Source organism: Limanda limanda, chromosome 5, assembly GCF_963576545.1.
Source record: "Limanda limanda chromosome 5, fLimLim1.1, whole genome shotgun sequence".
In the NCBI taxonomy this organism is placed as follows: Eukaryota; Metazoa; Chordata; class Actinopteri; order Pleuronectiformes; family Pleuronectidae; genus Limanda; species Limanda limanda.
The window spans coordinates 23,593,179-23,608,890 of NC_083640.1; the positions used below are offsets into that span (position 1 = coordinate 23,593,179).

The 15,712-nt window shown below is 43.5% G+C and overlaps 1 protein-coding gene across 1 annotated transcript in view; it reads left to right on the forward strand.

The window, feature by feature from the left end:
• Positions 1-15,352, forward strand: part of col27a1b (collagen, type XXVII, alpha 1b) — a 61,403-nt gene extending 46,051 nt beyond the window's left edge. The window contains exons 33-61 of the mRNA XM_061071943.1: positions 486-539; positions 622-675; positions 1,489-1,542; positions 2,000-2,053; positions 3,392-3,499; positions 3,598-3,651; positions 3,919-4,026; positions 4,109-4,162; positions 4,681-4,734; positions 5,738-5,794; positions 5,878-5,931; positions 6,049-6,102; positions 6,201-6,254; positions 6,384-6,437; positions 6,591-6,698; positions 6,780-6,887; positions 7,965-8,072; positions 8,174-8,227; positions 10,380-10,442; positions 10,607-10,660; positions 10,763-10,798; positions 11,321-11,338; positions 11,454-11,489; positions 11,878-11,904; positions 12,022-12,087; positions 12,337-12,505; positions 12,616-12,725; positions 14,198-14,416; positions 14,536-15,352. Of these exons, the coding sequence (XP_060927926.1) occupies positions 486-539; positions 622-675; positions 1,489-1,542; positions 2,000-2,053; positions 3,392-3,499; positions 3,598-3,651; positions 3,919-4,026; positions 4,109-4,162; positions 4,681-4,734; positions 5,738-5,794; positions 5,878-5,931; positions 6,049-6,102; positions 6,201-6,254; positions 6,384-6,437; positions 6,591-6,698; positions 6,780-6,887; positions 7,965-8,072; positions 8,174-8,227; positions 10,380-10,442; positions 10,607-10,660; positions 10,763-10,798; positions 11,321-11,338; positions 11,454-11,489; positions 11,878-11,904; positions 12,022-12,087; positions 12,337-12,505; positions 12,616-12,725; positions 14,198-14,416; positions 14,536-14,682 (2,190 nt within the window). The 3' untranslated portion in view covers positions 14,683-15,352. The remainder of the gene's footprint in view (positions 1-485; positions 540-621; positions 676-1,488; positions 1,543-1,999; positions 2,054-3,391; positions 3,500-3,597; positions 3,652-3,918; positions 4,027-4,108; positions 4,163-4,680; positions 4,735-5,737; positions 5,795-5,877; positions 5,932-6,048; positions 6,103-6,200; positions 6,255-6,383; positions 6,438-6,590; positions 6,699-6,779; positions 6,888-7,964; positions 8,073-8,173; positions 8,228-10,379; positions 10,443-10,606; positions 10,661-10,762; positions 10,799-11,320; positions 11,339-11,453; positions 11,490-11,877; positions 11,905-12,021; positions 12,088-12,336; positions 12,506-12,615; positions 12,726-14,197; positions 14,417-14,535) is intronic.
• The last annotated feature ends 360 nt before the right edge of the window (positions 15,353-15,712 follow it).

Below are 15,712 nucleotides of genomic sequence, written 5' to 3' on the forward strand. Positions count from 1 at the left end.
GTCTCATCTATTACGACCTGTGACTGTCCCGTCTTCTTACCCTCGCACATAAACTCTGAATCTCCACTTTGACATCTTTTATTCAGTGAATCCTCAAAACCCACAGACTTGCCTGAAGAGCCCAGAACAACCTCATCCTCTTCTTTTGTTCCCTTTTATTTTGCCCGAGTTTCACAGACACAAGCTGAGAAGTGAGTCTGAGACAATTTGATTTACACCTCCTCTTCCTGGAGAGGCAGCTGTATTGTAGCCTGAATGAGCCTCGATAACAGTCGGCCCATTTCCATCCCTTACACAAGCTTTGGCTCTGTGTTTTCAAATCTCTTAGTCCTGCAGATTAACTTATCTCCACAAATCCCCACTTTCTGGCTGGTTTTTATTTCTTTCCATATTTGTCCCTCTTTGCTGTCACTTTCAGAAGTGTTGTCCAAGATTACAAAGTTCTCTTAACCCTCGTATTGATGCCTCTACTTCTGTCGCCGCAGGGGCCAGCAGGGCCACAGGGAACGATCGGGCCCCTGGGGGAGAGGGGGCCGACGGTGAGTTGGATCAAACGGCCGGTGGCAGAGCTCCCACTGACTTCTACATTAGCGCTGAAAAGTAAAGGCTGTTTTCTGACAGGGTCCACCAGGGAAGGATGGAGAGAGAGGACCGCCTGGTGAGACTGGGGAGAAGGTGAAGAGGATAATATGATATTGAAATTTGTATTGATTGATCTGGTGGATGATAACATTATAGCAATCTTTGGTTTAGTAAATTGTAATGGTTGTGGTGGTGGGCTCTCACTTCATGGAACCATGTTTGTGTTTCAGTCCTGGGAGCAAGATCAGACATTTTTAATTATTGTTTGTAGATAAAAATATAATCCAACATCCAACTCTGATGAGATCGTAGCCTCTGGGGACAACGGCCAATATTTGGGGGCTTCTGGTTTTCATCGTAAATTGTTTAGTTTGTTTAATCACACTAGTTCAACGTGTCTCCACACAAAACACAAACACTGATACTTGTTATCTGGGTTTAAAGTCCACACAACATTTTGGCCAATCTCCATTAACAAGCCATCTGCATACGAATGAAGATAAATGAAAAAGCCAAGAGCTAAATCATTCGCATCAATGTGTTTGTCCTTTTTGTTCTCCACACACACACTGTTCACCAGGAAGAAACCAAAGCTAAAACTTTTTTTGGTCACACTAGAAACAGAATCCAGACGAATCCGGCCTCGCCGCCAGATTCATTAAAAATCTGTTTATAAATATCATCAAAGCCCAATCAGAAATCAAATCTCCAGTTTTCCAATTTGAAGTTTTGGCAAATAAAACTGAAAAAGCTTATTGTGCACTGAGGTGGACGATCAAATTAGATTATTGTGGGGTTTTTGTTCTCCTTTTTCTTTATTCAAAATGATGTTTTGCAGCCTCCAGGTTTGGGGGTTGAGTCATAATTCAATACTCGTCTCTAACGTCGTGTTCCTTCTCCTGGCAGGGATTCATCGGTTTACATGGCAACATCGGAGAGCAGGGTCTGATTGGCCAGAGAGTGAGTATACAATGGTTTTCTTTTAGTGACTTTTAATATTCAATAATATATAAAAGTAGCCGAGTCACTTGCAGCACAGAGTATAACCATCGTTTTTTATTAATTTGAACTAAGAGTGTTACTATGTGCTCAATGCATGAATGTGTTTGCCTTGATTACTGTCCCTGTGTCGTGGAAACATGATGCAACCAGGGACACTCGGAGAAGGGGTGCAGTGGGGAGTGGAGCACCCCCTACCTGCAAGGGATGCAACTGCGAGGAATCCAGTAACAGGACTTATGCCCGATGATGTAGAGTTGGATGTTCAAATTACAGCTATAATCACGTGTGTGGCCCCACTGCTCTGCGTTTAATATGAGGTCATAATAATATAAACTCTCTGCCAGCGCCCCCAACTGTGACTGACGGTCCAATGTCCCTGGTTGCATCCATAATGTTTTTATAATTTGTCTATCAGGGAGAGCCAGGCATCGATGGGGAGGCTGGACCAAGTGGACTAGATGGAGCCAAGGCAAGTATGACAATAAAATAAACTGTGAATGAAAATTAGAGACATGCATCATGGGCCACAGCAAATAGTAATCACATTGTCACTGATTTCAACATTCATGTTTTTTCTCCCTGTCCTGAAGCTGTTAGTCTGTGAACCCCATGAACTTGTCTGCTTATTGCAGAGGCTCATTCTCATTAGAGCTAGTTGCGTATTGTTTGCCCCTTTGCACAGTTGGAGCTGCATTGTGTTGATGCTTAGTTGAAAACAGATAGAGCGGCTATTTTAAGAGCTCTACTGTCTGGCAAGGATTGTGACAGAACACACACATACAAAAAAGAAAAAGAGACAAAGAAAGCACAAAAAGCAGATCGGCTGGTCGGAGCCAAACTGCTGGAAGCACGGCCACAAACAGCCGGAGCCACAAGCAGCCGGAGCCACAAGCAGCATTTGGCTCGGAGACGTGGGTCAAATGTGAGCGAAGAGGAGACAGGGTATCAGAACAGAGTCAACCTGATGAGTGTTCGGCTCTGTTCTGGACACAGTGTTTTCCCTTAGTCAGGAGAGTAAACTTCTCGGAGGGGTTCTTGGCCTGAGTGCAGCTCCTGCTTGGAAAACACAGCCGCTCCGGATGGATAGATTTAACAGCTTTAATTGTGAAGTATTAGGAGAATGGAAATTCATAGTTTTGTTCATTTGTTAAAGTTTGAATTTCAACAAAGAAAGCGATAGACAAAGTCATGACGTCTCACTAAACGTGACTGTTTGGCATCAGCTTATTAACAAGAAAGATCTGGTCGAAATTCACAATGTTTGACAATGAATGTTTTAAATAAACTCAAACTGTTGCTTTACAGTCTTGAACACATGGTTTGTCGGTGTGATAATATTAAGTGTTTATCAATTTTTAAAAAAGCAATACAGAGTTTTAGGAAACAAAGTGAAACATTCTTCTATATATATATTTAACTATCTGTCCTCATCCATTTCTTACACAAAATAAATCTTTGTGCCAGATTGGGATATATATATATTTTTGTATTTTTCATATATACATATAAGTCCACTTTTTGGCAACATGAATGGTGTAGTGACACATGATGAGAGCATCTAAAAAACATGTAAATCACTGTGATGTAGTTTAAAGTTACAGACTTTAAACTGTAGAAACTGCAGCTAACTCAGACGACTTTAATATAGAACTCACATCTCTCCTGTCCAGGCTTCGTGTCAACGGTGACCTTTGTGCACTGGATACAATTAAAGATGTTGTATACAACGTGCAACGCTTTTCAAAATCAAGCTACTATGCAGTTGTACACTGACCTTTTTCTCATAGACTTGTTCTGCTGTTCTCAGGGTGAAAAGGGGGAAGCTGGTCCGGAGGGGGCCACAGGTGAGCGGGGTGAAATTGGCCTGAAAGGAAAGGAAGGACCTCCCGGGCCCCCTGGACTGGTGGGTGTGAGGGTGAGTGTCTCATCAACTAATTCCGAATTTCATTCAATTCCCGTGAATAGGCGGATCTTTCTGTCCACTTACAGCCCCCGTTACATTTTCTTTCCAAGGGTCAGGAGGGGAAACCTGGCACACTCGGTGAAAGAGGAAAACCAGGACAAAAGGTTTGTCAGTTCACTTGCTCGAGGCTAAAATGCACGTTTCCTTCTCGGATGCCTGTGAGTTTGTTCTCCTGTAGGAGGAGTTGAATAGATCTCTGATCTATCGGTAAATACCGAGGTCAGCAACCTCCTTAAGTATGACGATGCAGGTGCTCGTCAGGTCTTTCAGTATTAAATGTTTGAAAATGTCAAACAACACACACACACACAGCTGTTCAGGGAACTTCTGTAGATTCGCTGCATACCTGCTCATTGAAGGCCTCTCTCCAGGGGAGCAAGGGTCACCAAGGTCACCTGGGAGAGACCGGGCCAATCGGTGAGCACGGAGGAATGGGGTTTCCTGGACAGAAGGGAGCAAGAGGCACCATCGGACCAGTGGTGAGTTCTTAACAGGCGGATTGAAGCACTTAATTGGTTGTTTGGCGGATGTGCACTAAATATATGTGTATAATTTCCCAAGGGTGCACCGGGGAGAATGGGCCAACAAGGAAACCCGGGCATATCAGGTTACGAGGTGAGCAATTCATCTCAGTGGTGGAGTGATACGTCTCCTTGAAGGATGTTATGAGGGAACTTCCAAAACTCCGCTGCTGTCAAATCAAAAATGTTAAAAACTGTGACCAAGGCCATTGAACTTGATCTATGAATCCTCCTTTTTCTTTTTCTATTTAATGTAACTTTCTATTATTCATTATAATGTAGATAATGTTCAGCGCAGCCTCTGATAAAGAATAAACCTGCATTTTGTGGGTGAACTGTCTGTGGCAAAAATGGTACGGTGCTACTATGCTGCAAGTTGGTGTTCAGGTTTGTTGTCTGTTCTAAAACTGGTGTAAAATGTTGTTGGTCTTTCTACTTAATCAGTACATGAACTTTCTCCTGGCACCAATAACTCTGGCTGACCTAATATTTCCACATTTAGTACTAAAGTAGAATCAAATTGTTAATTGACGTGAAGTGAATTACAGTGGAGGTTTACAAGGTTACGGTTCAAAATGAAGATTCAGTCACTAACTCTGTTTCTTGTCACAGGGTCACATGGGACCGCAGGGCCCACTGGGACCTCCTGGGCCGAAAGGTGAAAAGGTACATTCGCAAACTTATTTGCTGTTCCTAATGGCTGTCTGCACTAAAGAAGCTCCAGGGGCCTGTAATGGCTGCATTATTTAACATGCAGCCCATTGCCTTTAACTACATGGTCAGTTTGTTTGATGCATGGAAACTTCAGCCGTGTCCCTAATTAGTGCTTCCTCTGTCCGTCCTGTTGTCCTTGCAACATTCCTCAACTCCTCCCTAATTTGATCGATGATAAGAACTAGGACACATCCAATTAACTAAGCGCTGTCAAATGTATATAATTAGCCCAGCACCTGGACTCCCCTGCTCATTATTTTGGGGATATTAGAACCATAATTTGTGTTTATTTGACAGGAGCAGCACACGATAGAACACACTGCACCAGAGTTTAGCGAGATGCTAATTTGCATTTTTTTTAAGTCCCTGGGCAGAAGCCATCTGGACGAGGCTGTTTGTTGTATTCTCTTTGCCAATATCCTCAAAATGAAGGCCGTGCCTGCTTTATAATTAAATCAATATCACGCTATTATACTGGTAATTACAAAATTTATAATTTTAAATTGAGAGCCAGGTAACCCTGACGCTGAAACACGCTGCAGATGAGAACAGATCCCTATCACGGTTATGTTAAATGCACCTTTTCCATCACCGTCCCCCGTGTGAGTGTCATTTTTGCTCGTCTCCTGGACATTGATCACCAGCGTCCTGCTCTCAGACGCCTGCCGGCCTCGTCTCTCCTGGGTTTAATCTGACACATGCACAGCACATGACTAATAAAATCATACACACATTTGTGGCTTTTGGTTAATGAATTCCATCAAGACACTGGAACAGAGACTGGCACCATTATGTGAAATGGGATCATTGTGGGTAATAGCACATGCAATGATTTGCTGTTCACGCAAAAAGAGAGTGGATGATTGTTGTACATTGATTTTGCACAGACCGTTGGGTTTTGGGGGGAAATGCCATTGATTGTGGTTGTTTGTGTGTCCCTGTGTTGCTTGTTCAGGGCGAAGAGGGGGATGACAGTAAGGTGGAAGGTCCTGCAGGTCCCCAAGGTGACAGAGTGAGTTTCTCACATGGACGTGTTGTGTTGTCTGTTAGCGATGTTCTGGATTGTTTCATTAATTTGTTCCTATATGAATCCAGGGTCCTGCTGGAGACCGAGGGGAGAGAGGAGAGCCAGGTGACCCGGGACACATTGTAAGTGATATAAAAAACAATTATTGTTCCAATTGCATTTGTTTGCAGGTGTAGCGTCCATGAGGTTTAAGGATTGTTCTATACACTGAACTGCAGAACTGCATGTTCTTTTTCTAGGGTCAACTAGGTTTTGATGGAAAGAGAGGTGAAGCTGGTGCCACAGGGCTTCCTGTAAGTATCCAATTTGTTTTTCTAGAATTGTAAAACTCATGTAGTCGCAGTCAGACTGTCCAAACACGATCCAAATCAAACACTAATGGTTGTTTTAGGGACATCCTGGACCAAAGGGAAGACCAGGGATGAAAGGATCCAAAGGTGATCAAGTAAGGACGTAAATAAAAGTGGCATGATTTCTGTTTATGGATGAGAAACCTCACTGTTGTATTATTTGACTTACTTTCTGTCATGCAACCATGTCATGAACTGTGCAACATGAACTCTTTACACTCCAGGGTAAGAAAGGAAAATCGGGGGCAACAGGCGCAGCTGGGACCAGAGGACCACCAGTGAGTTGGAAGCGTTGTACTGACGTAACTGTCCTGAGGAGGATTTGTGACATTGGACTAAATAAACTAAATCTGTTGTGACTTTAACTCAGTCAAACGATGTGTAACTATGTACATATATATATATAAACACTTTTGATTGTCTTTCATAAGGGTCCAGTGGGTCCTCCTGGCCCACGGGGAGTCGTGGGCAGGGAGGGACTCGAGGGGCCACCTGGAATAGACGGGCTGCCTGGTAAAGATGGAGGTAAAGGAGTCAAGGTGAGGACAGATCAGAGCACTTATTGTTTTTGCTGAATTAATTAAATATCAGCTCTGATTATTGCTTTTTTTTGTTTGAAGGGGGAGCAAGGAGAAGATGGAGAAGTGGGATTACCTGGAAAACCTGGTCTTCACGGGGAAAGTGGTGTGACCGGGCTACCTGGAAGTCAAGGCTCCTTCGGACCAAAGGTGAGAGTGATGCAGGAGAAGCTGCAACTTCTTAAGTTTTCACCTTATTCACAAAGAGTTTAATCTTAAATTATTGCACAAGTGTTTTTTTTTCTCGAAAGATTACAAAGCAGCTTTGTTAACAGTATAGAGTGGAAATTGTCAACGCAGCTTTAATCTGCCAAAGCAGCATCACAGTGCCAAGGCTACCTCCCCTGGCAACAAAATGCTTCCTTAATATTTGGAGCATTTTCTGACCTCTAATGCCAACGTCTGCACAAAGACTTTACACAGTGTCTCAAAGGACCAAATACTCTCTGCAATAATTTGGGGAGTTAGGGCTGTAAAGCAGCAATGAGTTGGCACAATCTTGACTTGACTTGCCTCAACAATATCATATAAAATGTACATATTCACGACTGTAACAAACACAAGGGCTTTATTTATTGGAGCTGTGGTAAAAGGCAGTTTTCACCTCACAGCCTGTGGGTGAGGGCATAATGCTGCATCATCTGTTGGTGATTTATGTGCATACATATACTGAATCTGGACATTTTATGTTTTCTACATCATTAGGGGCACATGAGTAATGTAGGGTTCTAGGCACAGGACTATATCCAGGTTCCACTCCTGGCTTTGTGCTTCCTAACTGGTCTGAACTAAATGCAGTGTCCGTTGATGGAAACCAGTGAAAGATTTTAAGCTTTTTATTGTGGTTTAGCTAAAACTGGTCACAACACTCAATACAAGTATTCACAACACAGGACTTTTAACAATGCTAGAAAATAATAAAGCAAGAATATAGTAGCTCTGAGAAATGTGCACTAAAAGTCTGAAATGCAGCATCATCCTCATCATCAGCAGATGAAGGCAAAATTAGGACGGCTAAGTACAATATGCAAAACTAATCCAAGGCACTAAAGTGAACTATCAAAGAGCTTGATGTGTCATAATGTTGTGAGCAAAGAAGCCACAGTCAGAATTGCATCTCATTCTCAAGCACATTGTCGAATAAATCCAGAATCCAAAGCTGTGATCTGCAGGAGGTTGTGTGACGAGTTGTGAGGATTGTGCTTTAATTGTGTGTGTGTTCTCCAGGGTGAGAGGGGTCTCCCAGGTCAAACTGGTCCATCTGGGAAAAGAGGCTCGATTGGTGGGATGGGATTTCCAGGAAAACAAGCAGACCTGGGACCTCGAGGGCAACCAGTGAGCACTGACTTGTGAAATTAATTTACTGCAGCTCCTTCCCGTGTCCAGTCCTTGTGCAGTGATGGAGGTTGTCATACTTTCCCTTCTCTGTGCTTCAGGGGGATAACGGTGAACAAGGATTTCCAGGCGTGTTCGGTCTCTTTGGGCCAAAGGTACGATCCCATCAAGTTCCCCTCTCAAAATGATTACCTCATATCAGTCAGAGCTTTAAAGCCACGAGCTACAAGCTCTTAACCCCAAGGTCAGAAATGGTTTAATGTCCGGGTTTAACTTTAGTTTAAGTACTTTTGTGTGAAGTTTAAATGCTTTAAATTGTCTGGAGGTACATGACATTAACTCAAAATGGTATGAAAGCTGTTAGGTATTCCGGTATTAATGTAACATGCCGCAGGATAACATCTGCTGCACCATAATTCTGCTTCACTCACAGCGCTGCGGCTCTGTAGATTATTACCAGCTGAAGAAACAAAGCGGGCTTCACTCGAGTCCCACTCTCTATTCAAAACCCTGAGAGTGACGTTGGATATTTTCCCACAGTGGGAGTTGAACAGCAGTGTGAAGCAGATGAGCTTTAGTGTTCAGCTCTTAGTATATAAGTCTGAATTCAGGAGCAATGGGTTTAAGGTGAAGGCAGAAATAAAGGTCTTGGAGGGATTTCAGGGTTTTTGCTGGTCATCGTTACAAGTTTAAAATCCAATCATTCATCTGAATGTTGAATCTTTAAATTGCTTAAAAACTTTGACAGTCCTGTAAATGTATCATGACGTTAATCTCACTTTGATTGAATTTCAATAAGTACAAAATGAAATCAACATGGGTCTGCAAACCAACATGGACAAGAAAGAGGTCTTAACTTATCTTCATAATGTTTCTTCAAAGGCCTTAAAAGTACATTGTTAAACTCTGAAAGTATTGACCTCATTTTCAATAAAAATAGAGATGGAGTAGTTTATGCTTGTTTGCTAAAAACAAAACTCTCCTCTCCTTCAGAATGACTTCATTTATCGAACATAGGCCGTTTTTGCTTGTGGTACTACGATGGCGCAAGCTTCAGTTTTACAGCTGCAGTTGCTGAGATTAAACTTGGAGCCCAAGTGCCATTAAGCAGTTGGTGAAGTGTTTCTATGCAAATATTACATCTCAAAGACAACACATTTGTTTCTACCGTTACTGTTTTGTTTGTCGGTTGCACAAAGACGAACCTATGGAACCATAAACTATATGAAAACATCTGGGTTGCCGTTGCATGCATTTGTGAACGAGCATTTAGAAGCGTGTGTTTGTAAGTATTGCTCCGTAGAGCAGGGGAACCTGAGCGGTAATCCCCACCTGAGGGTAATAGACCGAGACTGTGGTTAGAAAAGCAAACACGATCCCAAACGCGCCTCCTTTCTAAGCCTTGAATATACATTGAGGTCCACGAGCTCCATGTAACTTTAATTAGCCAAGTGAAATGAGAAATTAGGAGGATTTTATATTATGCTGCAACTATAAGTCAATTAAAGTACATCAACAGAAAATCAGGAAGCACTTGGATTTGTAATTCTGAGCCAAAATCCTAAACATTTACAGGTTTCCAGTTTCCAATATGTGAGGATTTTTGGTATTTCCTGGTGAGATGTTTCACACACTAGACACTGAGGTGAATAATAGTGAAAAAATGTAGTTATGAAATGAGAGCTAGATGACCTTGTTGCCTCAATAGTCTTATTTACGGTGGGATAAGTCCACAAAATAATTTATTATTGTGGGAAAAAACTTCTGTGATTTTTCTTTGGCTGTCAAAGCGTTGCATACTAACAGCATACTATGACATTATATGTCACATGACGTAGGTTATTAATATGTAGGTAAGGAATTGGGAAATCATTTTTCTAAATTCACCAGCTAGAGACCATAAGGGAAACTACAGCTTAAGACATTTCAGCAGCTTCAGCGTTTTACAATGGCAGCTGTTGTTTGAAGAGAAATTAAGGCCAAAAAAATATCAATGGTTAGTTAATACTGGTTTTATAATTTCACTGAATATATAATGGAAGTAGAGTCAATGCGGAAGTGCCTTGGTTGGGGCATGGATACCGTGTGATTGACAGCTAGTACTCGTCCAATGGGTGCAGGCTGCAGGTGTAGGTGGGCGTGACCTTAAGCTCTCAGTTAGGCTCACCCCATATAGTTTCTTCTGGTATCAAAAAAACAAGATGGCCTCAGTGAAATGGCAGTTCTCAAACCAATAGATGACATCACTGGTTTAACCTTTGATTAACCATAACTTATGATTAATGAGACAAACCCTTGTTCTTCCAGGGACCTCCCGGAGACATGGGCTCAGCAGGGATCCAGGGTCCCAGAGGACCACGTGGTTTAAAGGTAAGATGAACGGCCCTAAGGTGACATTTATCTCTGCTGCGTTTCAGCCGAAGTCGGAGCCCTGAACTCTCACAAACTCCACAGCCGCCATGAAATATAAGCACCGCCTCATCAGATGCTCCATCACATGTGTCCTCAGTCACTAACATGCCACTGCTTTCCAGGGTATGGAGGGAGCTCTGGGTCCCGTTGGCATCATTGGCCCCAGCGGTCATCCTGTATGTACCTCGTATTTCATCCTCTCTGCCAAGCTTTATGCGAGTTCCCTCTGCTTTTTCGGCAGTGATGGAGTGATCCTGTGTCTCCTTTCTCTCCATCAGGGACCCCAGGGTGACAAAGGAAGTTGGGGGGAGACGGTGCGTGCTGCTGTTTTTGATGAATCCCTTTCTGTCTGTACTGTGAGCACAGGATAAGATACTTAGTATGGAGACGGCGCACCACTCGGCCCGCTTTGCCTTCAGCACTTTTCATTTCCTGTTGTACTCCACTGTTTGTTGTTACACTCGCAGTGACACTTAGATGCTGTGGATTCCTGTCAGGGTGATAAATGTTGGGTGCATGCTCATCTCCAGCGTTTTTTAAAGAGGTTTGTTGAGTGCTCGTACGGGGGGCATAATTCACAAGCTCTAAAGCTGAAATGCCAACTCACACACGCGTGTGGGTTTGCTGTGAGGAAATAAGATTTCTGAGTGTAGGCTTGCAAAGATGCAAAAGTGCAATTCAATAGCAATAGAACACATGGTATTGAATCTGTAGCAGGAAGATGACATTGCGCTGTGCATGATAGAATAATATCACATCTGCTTTCAGACTCCTTCTTTTATTGTGGAATTGTTCGCTTCTGAATATTGATTTTATTTTTCTTTGGTTTCCATCAGGGGCTGCAGGGACCAAGGGTGAGTAGTTCCTCTTGCAGCTTAGTCTCAGTTCTTCACTCAGGCCTGTGGTCAAGTCAGGCTGAGAGCAACAGAATGAATCACTTGATCACCTTCTCATCTTGTGAATTTTCAGGGATCTTCGGGTCCTCGTGGACCACCAGGACCACCGGTGAGTTCTTCATTACCCGTGGTTTTCATTGTTAGTTTTTTTATTTGTTTACTCAGACACTGTTTCATTTCAATTTGGAATTGGGGTGGGTCGTGACACAAGGAAGACACCATTCAGTTTTGGAACAGATCAGGAGAAGGGCGAATCCAGGAGGTTTTTCCAATTTCTCTCATGTGACAAGATAAGGTGTTAGCCTTAGTGGCGCTATGTGCTCTCTGTGTATATTTCAAGTTTTTTTTATTTTTCCAGACAAAAAAGACGGATCTAGAGTCAGAACATGAAATAGAAAAATTATCCTTTCACTTTGTGCATCTTGAATCCAACTTGAAATTAAATTAGCTGCTTGTAAGATCAAGGACAGAAACTGTTTTCTCCCTTTGTTCTCTAGGGTCTTCCCAGTTCTACCCTTTCACTTGTGAGTATGTTTCTCTTCATTGTCACTTCAGGGTTTTTCTGACAGGAACTGAGACACGTAGAAATGATCTGTGCCGTTGTGGTTAACTTGTTGTCTCGCTGTCTTCTTCCTCGGTAGAGAAATGAGGCTCTTGGTGCCGCCTTTCAAGTCATCATTGATTCCCACACTGCTCTGAGGCAAGAGGTCAGTTTTAAAGGGAAATAAGGCTCATTGCTAAGAATCATGTTTGACTGTTCTGTCCCACAATATTATAACTCATTATGGGGCATGGAATCATTGCAAAAGAGCAGCGATATACTTGCTTTTAACTATGTGTACGCACCGGGTTGTCTGGGTGAACACGTGACTAAACTGTAATTATATCTCCAGCCTTGGGAGGAACAAACTAATATGGTAAAATGAAAAGTGATAAGAGACATGTTTTTGATGCAGCCCTTTCAGAACATGGACCAGCCCATGTTGGACCAGGGCACAGAGATCTTCAAGACCCTGCAGCATCTGAGCACTCTGATCCAGAGTTTGAAGAACCCGCTGGGAACCCACGACAATCCTGCCCGAATCTGCCGAGACCTCTACAACTGTGAACACAGGATGTACGACGGTGAGGAGACGTTTCAGACCGCTCCGTCACTCCCATACAGATATTCAATGTGTTTTGATTGATAAGAGCCATTTCCCCCCCCCCCCCCCCCCGCCTCTCGTCTCTGACAGGCACGTACTGGGTCGACCCAAACCTCGGCTGCACTGCCGACACTGTTGAGGTGACGTGCAACTTTACCGCCGGGGGACAAACCTGCCTGAAACCCATCACCGTATCCAAGGTTTGCCTCTCGCAGATAAAACAACCCATCAAATTTGAACACGTATCACTTAGACACAGACGGGATCACTTTGGGAGAATTCTGTGCAGACAGAGGATGAATATTAAATCCATGAGTGCTCATGTCCTCAAGGATAACGTTTTCCTCATGTTGTCTTCGAATATCTCCAGAAGTAGAGAAGCCTAGAGTTGGAGATTGGCTGTGGGACTGTCTATGTAACGCCATCGATGTGATAAATAAAGGAGCACAGCTGCTCATTTTCTGGCTCCGTACGATAAACACCGCCACTATTTGGACGGATAAATCCTTCAGTGGATCTTAAGGAGTCAGATTTAATCTTTAGACTTGGCCGAGTCATCATCTAAACGACACACACACAGTTGGCAAGTGAACCTGTAGAATCCGAGGCTGTCTTCCATCCTTTCATTCCTTTGATTTGGAATAATATTTAAAAAAAAAACCCTGATCCAATTCCTGTTTTAACAGCAAATAAAATAATGTGGACACACAAGACACTCAAAGACACAATATGTGATCCAGATGCAATTTATAACAGAATTGGAACCCGTCCTCAATTCCAAAATGTGCATGTGCTCAAGTTGACTAACACTTGACAACAACTAAATCCATTTAGTAATGTTTATATTATGAAAGCTTGTGATCAAACATATTAAAAACAGGCCTATTTTAAATGTATAAACTATTTTTGAACATTCCTTAACACACTGGAGGTCACGCTGAGACACTTGATTGAATCCCTGAATGGAATCATACACTATATGGACAAAAGAATTGGGACACACATCTTAATCATCGACTTCAGGTGTTTCAGTCCCATTTGTTGGACTCGGCCTCTTAGTTCCAGTGACGGAAATATCTTACTGCTTCATCTTACAAAGATATTTGGAAACTTCTATGCTTCCAACTTGTGGGAACAGTTTGGGGGAAGGAGTTCTGTTCCAGCATGACTCTGCCCCAGTGCACAAAGTCATGGTTGGGTGAGTCTGGAGTGGGAGAACTTGACAAGGAGCCCTGACCTCAGCCCCATCAAACACCTGTGGGATGAACTAGAACGGAGAGTGTGGGCCGAGTCCTCTCGTCCACCTTTAGCGTCTGACCTCACAAACGCTTGTCTAGATGAATGGGCCAAACTTCCCACAGACACACTTCAGAATCTTGTGGAAAGCCGTCCCAGAAGAGTGGAAGCTGGGGAGCAAATCCATATTAAGAAGAAGAATAATGGGGAAATTAATGCCTATATATTTGCAATGGGATGTGATTCAAGCTCCTGTAGGTGTCATGTGTAGTTTGTCCCAAAACCTTTGTCCATATAGTGTATTTTGGTATAAACTCCAAAACAAACCTGACAGGCCTGCGCTTTCAATTACATCCACACACACGATGTGCAGATTCTGACTTTAAATAATGAGACTCACTGTCAGTAACTTGTCCAACATCCTCTTGCCTCTCAGCTGGAGATGGGAGTGGGTCGTATCCAGATGAACTTCATCCACCTGTTGAGCACAGAGGCCGTGCAGCACATCACCGTCCACTGTCTCAACACGGCGGTGTGGGCAGCAGGACCCTCCCTGCAGCTGTCCACCAGGGCCGTGAGCTTCAAGGCCTGGAACGGTGAGAGGATTCGAGCCGGGGACCTCCTGGAGCCGCTCATCCCCATCGATGACTGCTGGGTACGAACTGTTCACATGATCACAAAACCTGCCGACTCAGCGCTTTAGAGAGAACCGATCCCATGAATCTGTTTTTCACATTATCGCAGCACGTGACACGATGCATCCTTCACTTTCAGATCAAAGATGGACACTGGCATCAGACCCACTTTATCTTCCAGACCCAGGACCCAAACCTGCTCCCCATAGTGGATGTGCAGGATCTACCCACAGCAGAACCTGGCGCACGCTATCACCTCGAGGTCGGACCCGTGTGCTTCTTATAGGGCCCTGTGGAGGGGGTCCGGAAAACTCCTTAAAGGAGGGACTGCGAGGGGGGGTACGCCTCCTTCAGACCTCCGTCTTCTCTCTCCCAAATATGCTCGGACTGCAGCCACAGGAGTCGGCACCGGAGAGAGAGAGGCAGCCCATTGGAGATGCAGAGTTGAGACTGGAGGCACTGATCAGCCTATGGCAAACAATAATAAGCTTCTTTTTCAGAGACTTGAAAGATCTGAATGCCCCTTTTTTGGAAGTAATATCTGTACAGAAATAAGGAACGGTTACATCTGCAATTGCAATAATTCTTATTTTTAATATTAAGATATTATTTATACATGTATATGTACTGTATATTGTAATATAACGTGCAAAAGTTATTGTTTTCTGCAGCCTCTGGGCGTATACAGCATCCACTCACTCATTCAGGTAAACAGTGTGCCGCACACACACACACACAGGCACATGCTGCCACCAGGTATGTCTTCTTGAGCCTTCACTAGCTGTCCAGTGCTGAGAGCTTTCACACGAACAGCTGCTGGGTGGGGTGCTCCACGTGTTAAGGTGGGCCGTGGTTTCCACAGTGTGTCAAGACGCTACCTCGTACGGCACCTCCCGTCCCACGGCGAACAAGTGGGACGACGCTGAGGTGAAACCTGGTGCTGCAACGGTCGACACGCCTACGATAACCCCCCCACCCCCCCTCCGTCAGCTCCCAGCGAAGTAAAGTCTGTGCTTCACGATAAAAAGGGAAGATTGTAAAACACACATACATTACAAATTCATTCAATTATGTTTTCATGTTATTCTTACATTTTCAGCTATTTTTTTGTTACGAGTCTGACACGATGAATACAGTTGTTTTTGTAATTGTTCAAATGTAAATGTACAAGTATGCAACTTGTATTATCCACAGGGGAGTCTATTTAAATTCTGATTGAAATCCAGATATCAAGGCCATGTTTTTAAGCACATCTTCTGTCACTTGGAGCTTTAAAGACTCTTCAGTCTTTGCTTTTGTTAATGTCACAGTCCTGG